This window comes from Theropithecus gelada, chromosome 20, assembly GCF_003255815.1.
Source record: "Theropithecus gelada isolate Dixy chromosome 20, Tgel_1.0, whole genome shotgun sequence".
NCBI classification, from domain to species: Eukaryota; Metazoa; Chordata; class Mammalia; order Primates; family Cercopithecidae; genus Theropithecus; species Theropithecus gelada.
The window spans coordinates 30102827-30115564 of NC_037688.1; the positions used below are offsets into that span (position 1 = coordinate 30102827).

Sequence of the window (12738 nt, forward strand, 5' to 3'; positions counted from 1 at the left end):
AGAAGCTCTTGTGGGGGGTCTGTCCGTGGTACCGCAGCCTCGAATCCGAGAGTCCGCTAGGCGTCGGGGCTCTGTGAGGAAGACAGGTGTTGAGGTCGTGCCACACACCGGTGCCTTTCTGCCTTTCTGCCGGGGCCGCGTTGTGACTTTTGTGGGCCCCTTCCTGAAGTTGTTTTAGCGTAGACATCAAAACGCTGTGTTTCACGCCAGAAATATTTGTACAGTTTTTATCACTTTAAAAAATGAATTTTACTGCTGTGTTGATATAAAGATGAATATGTCAATATATAAAGTTTTTCAACTTAAAAGTTGATTTTTCTTAAGGTTTTTTAAGGAAATAAAACATTTTCTTGAGGCTCGGTGGCTCACGCCTGTAATCCCAGCACTTTGGGAGACCGAGGCAGGCGGATCACTTGAGGTCAGAGTTCGAGACCTGGTCAACACCCAAAACCCCGTCTCCGCTAAAAAAATAAAATAAAATACAAAAAATTAGCCGGGCGTAGTGGTGGGCGCCTGTAATCCCAGCTACTTGGGAGGCTGAGGCAGGAGAATCGCTTGAACCCAGGAGGTGGAGGCTGCAGTGAGCCGAGATCACACCACTGCACTCCAGCCTGGGCGACAACGCGAGACTCTGTCTCAAAAACAAAGAAAAACAACCAAAAAAAAAAACCATTTTCTTGAGACCCTAAAAGTGTCAGAGGCCCTTCCCTGGCCCTGCGCCTGTTGTGCCTCCTGGAGAAAGTGTCTCTGGTTAAACCTTGGCATTCTGGTGCAACAGATGTGGAGGTGTTTTTTTTAATACTGTTTCTAATCAAGACCCTGAGTGTGCAGCCCTGTTGGAGTGTGGTTTACTGCGGTGATTTTTTTTTTTTTTTTAAGACAGAGTCTTGCTCTGTTGCCCAGGCTGGAGTGCAGTGGTGCAATCTCAGCTCACTACGAGCTCCACCTCCCGGGTTCGCGCCATTCTCCTGCCTCAGCCTCCTGAGTAGCCCAGTTTGGTTCTGACCTCAATGCTCCCACTCAACTTTTGAGTCGTGGTGTGCGTCTAACTGAGTTGCTGAAGCAAGGACAGTGTTCTCCCATGGTTACTGAAGAACAAGTGGCTGTTATCTATGTGGGTGTAAAGGGGGTATCTTGATAAACTGGAGCCCAGCAAGATTACAAAATCTGAGAATGCTTTCTTGTCTCATGTTGTCAGCCAGCACTAAGCCCTGCTGGGCACTATCAGGGCTGGTGGAAAGATCTCAGAAGACTCATATGCAAAGCTGACGGAGATTGTAACAAACTTCTTGGCTGGGTTTGAAGCTTAAACTCCTATGGATTCACATCAAATATCAGTTCAGTTTTATCATTGTTTGTTCTAGTAAATTAGGTTCATTTGTAAAGGGGTTACTCTCATACTCCTTATGTACAAAAATCACATTTAAAAGTTTCCATAATGCATTAAAAAAAAAAAAAAGAGGAGAGTTCCGGGGACCAGGCGGCCGCCGCAGTTGAGCACAGCTGCTCCGTGCTGGAGTCCCTGCACGGCCGCCAGGATCATGGTGTTCTACTTCACCAGCAGCAGCGTTAATTCATCTGCCTGCACTATTTACATGGGAAAGGATAAATGTGAAATAGAGACGGGTTTCACCATTTTGGCCAGAATGTCTGGATCTCCTGGCCTTGTGATCCACCCGCCTCAGCCTCCCAAAGTGCTGGGATTACAGGCGTGAGCCACCGCGCTCGCCCTTGAGTTTTATATCTCTCCTGCTAACCCATAAATCATCATGAAGATCTGATCAAGCATGATTGGTCTCAAGATATCTGGTTTCATGTGGCCAAACTCTCTTTGGCTCATGTGTACCTTCGGTTGCATAAGGGAGAGAATATAGAAGACATTCCAAAGGAAGTGCTGATAGACTGTGCCCACCTTGTGAAGGCCAATAGCATTCAAGGCTGCAAGATGAACAACGTTAATGTGGTATATATGCTGTGGTCTAATCTGAAGAAAACAGCTGACGTGGATATGAGGCAGATAGTATTTCACAGGCAGAAGGATGTAAAAATTGTGACAATGGAGAAGAAAGTAAATGAGATCCTAAACCGATTAGGAAAAAGCAAAGTAGAGCGGTTCCCAGACCTAGCAGCAGAGAAAGAATGCAGAGATTGTGAAGAGAGGAATGAGAAAGAAGCCCAAATTCAGGAAAAGAAAAAGAAAAAATGAAGAAGAGAGAAATGGATGAACTTAGGAGCTATTCATCACGAATGAAAGTTGAAAATATGTCTTCAAATCAGGATGGCAGTGATTCAGATGAATTCATGTAAAAGGAGAAAAGGACCTTTGAAAGATGTGAATGTAGAGACAATTGCAAAAGGGCCTTTGAAAGATGTGAATGTAGAGACAATTGCAGACCTTTTGGTTTCATCTGTGTTCTGAAGTATAAAATACAACCAAAATTGTACCTTCATCCTACCCAGAAATGATTGATTTTGGAGTTTTAAAAACATTTTACCTTTTTTGCTGACAGAAAAGGATCAGATATGTATAAAATAGTTGAACTTGACCGCATATAACTTAAATGAAAATGTTTTGGCTAGAACATGTCTTGGTACCTTGTGAAAGCCAGCTGCCCTTGTTCTCGAGATAGACTTTAAAACGAACTAACTCTGAAAAGTACTTCTGTTGCTGTGGTCTATCCCTGAAAACAGGTGTCTTGAAACACTTTTCATATTCTTAAAATAATCTTCACTTCTGTTAAGAAGAACATGTTGATGGGTAATTATGCGAATGTTTCCCTGTCCCTGATTTCCCGGTTAGAAAAAATGGTGTATGAGTTTTGAAAAAGAGATTTCCAGAAGATTGTTGGCTTCAGTATTCACGTTCCGTTGTGTCATCTGGGTCTGTTAGTATAGTGACCCTGCGTGCAGCCTGTCCCAGCTTTTACGTCCTTGCTTCCTCTGAGCAGGGGACTCCATCTTAGTATCATCATATTTAAAGAAATCGATGGTGTTCATCAAGGTGGGGCCTGTGGCAGTTGTTGCCTGAGCACCAGGTCACCCAAGTCACCTATGCAACAACTTCTGGGCCCAGGAGTAATTTCTCAGCACTGAGGGTAAAATAGGAAGGAATGCTCTGTTGATCATTTGGGAGATGTAGGTTACCTGATTGGTGCCTTGGGATGCAGCATGAAGCAGAAGTCCATATTGCAATTATGATTTTAGAAGGAACTAAGCATTTCACCAGCCAGCCAAGTAATTATTTTCTTTACCCTGAAATCATATTTGAGTTGTAACCCCAAAGTTCAATTTCTTATTGTAAATTCACTAACTTACTGTGTAACATTACTTCTCACTTGAACCTCTCACTATCTGTTGTGATTCTGAGCAGAAGATGTCTTTTGATTGCAGTATGTAAGGCAACCCCTGTAGAAGGAGACAAAATGAGGAGAAAGAGAACAAAGCCTGCAAGACCAGAGGCGAACAGACGGACATTTTACTCACACTCACAGCAGCAAGAATGACCTCCTGCAGCATGTACTCCACCCGTAATAGCACTTTGGAACTGTGGGCAAAACCAAAAGGCTAGTGTTTCCATTTATGTAGGGGGTTGAACTGGAACATTCCCTGAGGCATAATTCATTGGCCAAATTTTGAGAGGGTATAGAAGATGACTTTAGAAATGAGTGGTTTTGTGTATGTGTCTAACGATATTCAGCCTGACGTTCTGCAATTTTAAAAGTTGTAATAAAGTATCATTTTTTAATCTGGAAAAAAAGCTTGAAACATATGTGTGGATGTATCGTGTATGTAGTTTTGTACGTATATGAAGATGTTTAGAAGTTGCGGCTCTGTGAACTTTGAAAACAAAAGCATCCCGCATCCAGATGATTCCATTGCCACACACTCTTGTAAGGGTGGACGACTCTGCTCAGAAAACTTCCAAATAAACCGCAAACCCTTTATCCTGGCATTTGAAACACTCCCATTTTCTGGTTACAGTTCCCACTACTGTTCCACCAAGTACCCCCTACACATACATACACACACACACACACACACACACACACACACACACACAAACATACACACGTATTTCTTTATCAATACCTTCCACTTTCCCACCTCTGTGTATTTATTCACATCGACTCCTCTGCCGAGATGTCCATTTCATCTGTCAATATTGCCATCTTTATGTGTTCATTCCAAAAGCTGGAAGTAATTCATTCCTTATCTGAACCTTCACAGCAGCACCTAAGCTGTCCCTCTAGGCTGGCCCTTTTCACTGCCTATATTAATTACAATTACTATGCCTTTTCTTCGTTAATTGGACTTTTTGAAAGTGAGGATCATACTGTATTTATCTTTCATTTGATTACTGCAGTGTTTTGGTGTTTTTGGTTTTGGGGCTTTTTTTGAGACAGAGTCTTGCTCTGTCGCCCAGGCTGGAGTGCGGTGGCTCTATCTCAGCTCACTGCAACCTCCGCCAACTGGTTCAAGTGATCCTACTGCCTCAGCCTCTTGAGTAGCTGGGATTACAGGCACGGGCCACCGAGCCCGGCTAATTTTTGTTTTTTTAGTAGAGACGGGGTTTCACCATGTTGGCCAGGCTGGTCTTAAGCTCCTGACCTCAAGTGATCTGCCCACCTCAGCCTCCCAAAGCACTGGGATTACAGGCGTGAGCCACTGGCCTTGGCCGATTACTGCAGTGTTTTCCAAACAGGATGTACTCTTGCAGTCTGTGTTTTAGAGAATTTCATAATGTTGGTGACCACTCCTGCACTGATTTTTAGAGTAACGTAAGCATCATTTGCACTATCTGGATAACCATCTTAACCCTGAAACCTGCCAAGTGGTTCAGTGCCCACATTTGCTTGAGTTTATGATCACTTTTTGGCACCAAGAAAGAACCAGCTGTAATCCACGGGGTGAGTATGCAACAGGTGGAGACCAAATGACCTGCTGTGTGAACAAAGGGTTTTTTTGTTGGTTTTTTTTTTTTTGTTTTTTTTAGTGAGTCAAATAAAGAAACGTGTTATCAGAACTGAATCCTCCCCATATCATAAAATAGCATGCATGCCAGATTCAAAGAAACCTGAGTAGTCGTAGGCCAGAACCCTGTTTGTCTGCTACTGAGCTTGGCAAAACATGGATCTCATTGGTTTTTAGTTTTGTTTGTATTTACTTTGTATTCATTCTTCCATTTAATATTGCTTGGTTTTTATGACTGTGTAAGAGCTTTAAGATAAAGTTCATGAACCAGGGGCGGTGACTCACACCTGCAGTTTGAGAAGCCAAGGTGAGAGGATTGTTTGAGTCCAGGAGTTCAAGTGTGCACTGAGCTATGATCACGCTACTGCCCTCCAGCCTGGGTGGCATAATGAGACCCCCATATCAAAAAAAAAAAAAAAAGGAGTTTATGTCTAGTTCTGTTTGCACGTACTGAAGAGACAGAATACAGTAATTTAAATCAGTCCTGGCGGTAGCAGAGATGTAGGATGAACAAGTCGAGAGATTTAATGTACACCCTGAGGACTACAGGTAATAAAACCATACAGTAGACAGGATTCATGCTGGATGAGATTTTAGCTGCTCTTGCCACAAAAACCAAAAGTGGGTAACTAATGTGAGGTGTTGAATATGTTTGTTTTACTATAGTAACCTTTTTAAAATCTATATGTATCCCATAACATTATGCTGTGTGCCTTAAATATACACAATACAATTTACTTTTTTTAAAAATGAGGCCAGGTGCAGTGGCTCATGTCTATAATCCCAGCGCTCTGGGAGGCCAAGGTGGGTGGATCACCTGAGGTTAGGAGTTTGAGACCAGTCTGACCAGCATGGTGAAACTCCATCTCTACTAAAAATACAAAATTAGCCGGGTGTGGTGGCACATGCCTGTAATTCCAGCTACTTAGGAGGCTGAGGCAGGAGAATCGCTTGAACCCAGGAGGTGGAGGTTGCAATGAGCTGAGATGGCGCCATTGCACTCCAGCCTGGGCAGCAAGAGCAAAACTCTGTCTCAAAGAAAAAAAAAAAATCAATCCTAGAGGGTCTGCAAGAATGACTTTCTTTAAAAAATATATATATATATGGCTGAGTGTGGTGGCTCACACCTGTAATTCCCCAAATTTGGGAGGCCAAGGCGAGCAGATGTCTTGAGCCCAGCAATTCGAGACCACCCTGGGCAACATAGCAAGACACTATCTCTAAAAAAAAAAAAAAAAAAAAGAGTTGGGCGTGGTGGTGCGCTCCTATAGTCCCAGCTACTCGAGAGGCTGAGGTGGGAGGATTGATCCCTTGAGCCTGGGAGGTCGAGGCTGCAGTGAGCTGAGATCATGCCACTGCACTCCAGCCTGGGCAACAGAATGAGACCCTGTCTCAGAAAAGAAAAAGCTACACTTATTAATTTTTAGCCACACTAACTTAGATGTTAGATATTCATCATCCTCTACCCAGTGCAGCTTAGACTCAGCTTTACCATCTATCTCTACTTGCTAAAGTCATATTTGGTAGGTAGATACAGATGGTGGGGCCCCAGACACAAAGGGCCATTGCTTTATTGATCTCTGCTATTTGTTTTCAGCTTGTAGGAACTGCACCTGGGTCCTCAAAACAAAACCTTTTGTATCCTTGGTAAATTGTTCCCAACTCATAAAAGAAGAACACTAATAAGACAAGCCCATCAATATATATATTTAAAGGATCAGGCAGCTGCTAAACCCCCACACTTTTTCTTGCTACAATTCAGAGAACATGTTCTTCAAAGGAGGAAGCTGGCTTTGGTTATACATCAGAACAAGTATCATTCTAGGAAGTGAACTAAACAGCCCAGGGCCACACGGGCAAAATAATTGTTACCAGTTTAACAGATTTCACTGCAGCTTTGAGGAAGCAAAGAATTACTGTCATGGGCAGAGAGGATTCCTAGCTCGTATTTGGAACCAGGAAGTTGAAGATCTCATCCGGGACTTTCTGGAAGAAGGAGAGAAGTGGTGGATTGGGCAAAATGTAATGCCCCTGAGAAAGCATCAAGATAAAAACTACCCAGGTAAGACTCTAGGGTTTGGTGTTTATGAAGAACACTTTCTTATATTTTATTCTGGGACAGAAAAAAAAAAAAGAAAATCTTAATCTTTCTGCTTTTGTACACAGAAAAACCAATCACTTTACTTCATTACCATCTTTCCTCTGAAATATTTCCATTTTGTGCTACAGCCTTTGATTTGTCCGTGTAGCAAAAGTGATGCGATTTTTCCTAGAACCCATCTACAGTTAACTTACCTAACCTTTCACTAGAAGAATTGTGCTAGGTTTGCCGGGCACGGTGGCTCACGCCTGTAATCCCAGCACTTTGGGAGGCCGAGGCGGGCGGATCACAAGGTCAGGAAATCGAGACCACGGTGAAACCCCGTCTCTACTAAAAATACAAAAAATTAGCCGGGCGCGGTGGCGGGCGCCTGTAGTCCCAGCTACTCAGCAGGCTGAGGCAGGAGAATGGCGTGAACCCGGGAGGCGGAGCTTGCAGTGAGCCGAGATCGCGCCACTGCACTCTAGCCTGGGCGACAGAGCAAGATTCTGTCTCAAAAAAAAAAAAAAAAATTGTGCTAGGTTCGAAAGACAGAAACCTTTGGTGGTCATTTTTTTCCTAATAAACATCTCTTCATTGTTCTGATCTCTAAGTTTTCTAACACAAAACTAAGAGGAAGATTATCTACCTATTGTCTTTCTTACAGTGTTTTCAAAGCTATGCACCATAATCTTGAAGTTTTAGAGACAAATCCAAGCCATTATTATATCATTCTCATCATCCTCATTAACGTGTAGGTAAAGTAATACTAAGCCTCGTGGTAAGGAACACATACAAAAAAATAAACTATAATGTATGGGAGGAAATTCTACATTTTTATCTATGGAAGCCAGCCAAATTTGGCTTTCATATTTACTTTTTAAAAATGCCTGGCGGGGCGGGTGCAGTGGCTCACGCCTGTAATCTGAGCACTTTGGAAGGCGGAGGTGGATGGATCACCTGAGGTCAAGAGTTCGAGACCAGCCTGGCCAACACGGTGAAACCCCCTCTCTACTAAAAATACAAAAATTAGCCAGGTGTGGTAGCGGGTGCCTGTAATCCCAGCTACTTGGGAGGCTGAGGCAGGAGAATTACTGGAACCTGGGAGGCGGAGGTTGCAGTGAGCAGAGATGGCACCACTGCACTCCAGCCTGGGCGACAAAGTGAGACATTATTGTCTTGAAAACAATAATAAAAAATAAATCTAAAAGCCTGACTTTTGAGTATGAGGCTCACCTGGGTCTGATCTCCCCTCAGCAGATGTTGCAGCCCACGGGGCCCCAAAGCCCCCCAGCTGCACCTACCTGTCCAGAAACCTCAATCGGATCTTATCCAAAGAGGACAAGTGCTTCCTGAGACACTATTTCATTTGCCAGACTGGTAAGTGATAAAGTTACATGCTGCCAAAGACCCACATTTTAAAAACTAATTCTAAATAAGGAGTGCATGTGAGAGTATTGGTTAAATAATCTGTGAGTGGTAGACCATGGGATGATACAGAGCTATTGATTTTCATGATACTGATTAGCATGAGAAACTCATCTGGAGTGACTCCCTTATCCATCCCCACGGGAGTTGAAAGGGTTGCGCCTTGATGTTCTCCTCGTGTTTTGACTTGGGCAGAGTGTGGAAGAAATTGTATTGGTGACACCATTTTCCACATGCACACTCATAATTCAGTTAGCATTTGGGCTTCCGAGGGAAGGATGGGAAAGAGAAGGAGGAGAAAAGAATATGGCAGAGGAAGATGAGAAGGCGAAGGGTGACAGGACTGTTATCTGAGGTTTGCTTCTGCAGAAGTAGATCAGGATTAAGCTATGTGTGTATGTATGCATTTTTGTGTGTGTAGTTGTTGTATTTATTTATTTTTTCTAAGATGGAGTTTTGCTCTTGTCGCCCAGGCTGGAGCGCAATGGCGTGATCTTGGCTCACTGAAACCTCCGCCTCCCGGGTTCAAGCAATTCTGCTGCCTCAGCCTCCCGAGTAGCTGGGATTACAGGCATGTGCCATCATGCCTGGTTAATTTTATATTTTTAGTAGAGATGGGGGTTTCTCCATGTTGGTCAGACTGGTCTCGAACTCCCAACCTCAGGTGATTCACCTGCCTCAGCCTCCCAAAGTGCTGGGATTACAGGTATGAGCCACCGTGCCCAGCCTATTTATTTATTTTTTTATATGGAGATGGGGTCTTGTTAGGTTGCCCAGGCTTGTCTCGAACTCCTGGACTCAAGCAATCCTCCCACCTCGGCCTCTCAAAGTGCTAGGATTACAGGAATAAGCCACTGTGCCCGGCCTTGGTGATTTCTTTAAAAAAAAAAAAAAAAAAAAAACTACCATACAACTGAGCAGTTGCTGGGCATTTATCGCAGAAAGAGAAAACCTGTGCTCACATAAAAATGTGTATATAGATGCTTATAGCAGCTTTACTCATAATAGAGCAAAACTGGAAACAATTCAGATGTCTGTCAACAGGTGAATGGTCCAGCCATGGCAGTCACACTGTTTCCATTCTCCCTGGTGAGTCTGTCCCACTTCCCTCTCTCTACTCAGCCTCCAACACCTGGGAGCCTCCCTCAGTCTCATTCTCAGGTCAGGTGATAACCTTGCTTTCTAACTCAAGGAGAAAAAAAAAAATCAAAGCAATTTGGAGTCCGTCCAAGGCTCGGACTGCCGAATCTAGCCACCTACCAGCACCTGTTCCTGTAGCGCGATAATGCCTTCTTTCATGCTGCTACAAACCTTCGTACTCCTACCCAAAGTGAACCCCTCTGATTGTTGAATTGGATTCCATGGAGTCCAATTCAGTAATAAAAAGAAACAAACTATTGATACACATAGCAATCTCCAGAGAATTATGCCAAGTGAACAAAGCCAATCTCAAAACGTCATGTACTCTATGGTGCCATTTATTGAGCATTCTTGAAATGATAACATGATAGAAATGGAGAACAGATTAGTGGTTGTCAGGGTCTAAGAAGGGCATGGGGGCAGGAAGGAAGTAGGCATGGCTATAAAAGGGCAATGTGGGCCAGGCACAGTGACTCACGCCTGTAATCCCAGCACTTTGGGAAGCCAAGGTGGGTGGATCACGAGGTCAAGAAATCGAGACCATCCTGGCCACCATGGTGAAACCCCAGTCTCTACTAAAAATACAAAAATTAGCCAGGCATGGTGGTGCGCACCTGTAGTCCTAGGTACTCAGGAGGCTGAGGCAGGAGAATGGCTTGAACCCAGGAGTCAGAGGTTGCACTGAGCCAAGATTGCACCACTGCACTGCACTCCAGCCTGGTGACAGAGTGAGACTCTATCTAAAAAAAAAAAAAAAAAAAATAGGGGGGGTCAACGTGAGGGATTCTTATACCAACTAAAAAAAAATTTTGACATGACTGTATCCGTGTCCATATCCTGTTGTTACCCTTGCAAGATGTTACCCTTGGAAACTGGATACAGGCATCTCTCTGCATTTTCTCTTACATCTGCATGTGAATATACAATTATCTCAAAATAATGTTACTTTTTTTAAAAAAAGAAAAATGCCCTGATATAAGTATACATATCACTTACACAGTATTCTTGCCAAAAAAAAATAGAGTAATGCAAATTAAAAACAAACTGAGATACCCTTTCCCATCTATCAGATTGGCATAAATCCACAAACTTAACAACATCTTCCGCTGGCAAGACCTTAGGAAAATAGGTACTCTCATAAACTGCTAGTGAGAATGCAGTAAGATAGCTCTATGAGTTTATAAATAAAGGAGAATTCAGCAATATCTAGCAAAATTACATATACATCTACCCTTGAACCAGTGTCCACTGCTAGGAAACTATCCCAAAGGCAAACCAGCAAAAGTACAAAAAGATGCACGCATAAGGCTATTCATTGTAGCTCTCTGTGATAGCAAAAAAGTAGGAATAATCCACATGCCCATTAAGAAGGAACTGGTTGTAAAAAGCAAATAACAACGATCTCCATATACTGCAGTGGGGTTATCTCTACGATGGATTTTTTTTTAGTGGAAAATAAAGGTGCAGAACATATATATTTGCCTATATACATACACGTACATATAAATAGAAGGAGAAACAAAAACTAATGGAAATGGTTACCTATGGGAGAGAGAGAAAACAGGGCAGAAAGGATGAAGAGGGAAATGAGACCTTTCGAAATGTACCCGGTTTTATAGTTCGGCATTGGAACTCTTTCAGTGTTTTCCATAATTATTGCTATGGTTTGAATGTGCCCCTTCCAAAACAGGTGTTGCCAATGTGATTGTATTAAGAGGTGGGGCTTTAAGAGGTGGGTTGGCCTACAGGGTTCCTCCCTCGTGAATGGGATTAGGTGTCCTTATAAAAGGAGATGGCAGAATGCGGGCTTCTCTTGCCCTCCCAGCTTGTGAGGATGCGGCCCTCATCCAACTCCGAGTGCCGGTGCCTTCGTCTTGGACGTCCAGCATGCAGAACTGTGAGAATTAGATTTCTGTTCTTGATAAATTACCCTGTTTGTGATATTCTATTAGCAGCACAAAACAGACTGAAGCAATTATAAAACAATTTACGTCAACTTTTTTTTTTTTTTTTTTTTTTTTTTTGAGATGGAGTTTCACTCTTGTTGCCCAGGCTGGAGTACAACGGCACAATCTTGGCTCACTGCGACCTCCACCTCCCGGGGTCAAGTGATTCTCCTGCCTCAGCCTCCCAAGTAGCTGGGGTTACAGGCACCCGGCTAATTTTTGTATCTTTAATAGAGACGGGGGCGGTTTCACCATCCTGGCCAGGCTGGTCTAGAACTCCTGACCTCAGGTGATACACTCTCCTAGGCCTCCCAAAGTGCTGGGATTACAGGCGTGAGCCACCACGCCTGGCCTGTGAACATTTTAAAAAGCAATCCCTAAAAGTAGGGAAAGAGAGGAGAGGAGAAGAATTGGAGCTAACAAGTTTGGACAGTTTTTAAGGTAATTTTGCTCAAAAGCAGGAAACAGCTGGGGCAATAGTTCATGAGGCCAATATAAGTTGTTGGGTTTTTTTTTAAGACAGAAAAAATAGCATGCAGGAATGATGTACTTAATCTGAGCTACCAAACAACTAGAGGGATTCACTTTGGGTAGGAGTAGGAAGCTTTGTAGCAGCATGAGAGAAGGCATCGTCGCTCTACAGGTACAGGTGCTGATAGGAGCTAGATTTGATGGTCAGAGTCATGGAAGGACTCTAAATTGCTCTGATACTCTCCTTGAGTTAGAAAGCAAGGTTATCACCTGACCTGAGAATGAGACTGAGGGAGGCTCCCAGGTGTTGGAGGTTGAGTAGAGAGAGGGAAGTGGGAGTCACCTGGGAGAGTGGAAACAGTATGATTGCCAGGCAGTGTGAAGGCAGGCCGCCCGAACTTCATGATCGTGAATTTAAGCAGAGCCATAGTCATCGTGGTTATATGATTTTTCTCTAGCCATGTCCAACAGCGTGTGTGAGAAACTCTTGCTTGCTCATGTATGCAAGGAGGCATATGCAAGAATGTTATTGCCAGCCGGACGTGGTGGCTTATGCCTGTAATCCCAGCACTTTGGGAGGTCAAGGTGGGCAGATTACCTGAGGTCAGGAGTTCAAGACCAGCCTGGCCAACATGGTGAAACCTCGTTTCTACTAAAAATACAAAAATTAGCCAGACGTGGTGGCATGTGCTTGTAATCCCA

General features: G+C 43.5%; 1 protein-coding gene and 1 pseudogene across 1 annotated transcript in view; both read left to right on the forward strand.

Moving 5' to 3' along the window:
* Positions 1 to 1541: 1541 nt before the first annotated feature.
* On the forward strand, positions 1542 to 2342 carry LOC112614571 (annotated as a pseudogene).
* Positions 2343 to 6738: 4396 nt separating this feature from the next.
* PKD1L3 (polycystin 1 like 3, transient receptor potential channel interacting) overlaps positions 6739 to 12738 on the forward strand; it is an 88005-nt gene continuing 82005 nt past the window's right edge. Inside the window, 2 exon segments of the mRNA XM_025369859.1 lie at positions 6739 to 7033; positions 8309 to 8431. Of these exon segments, the coding sequence (XP_025225644.1) occupies positions 6739 to 7033; positions 8309 to 8431 (418 nt within the window).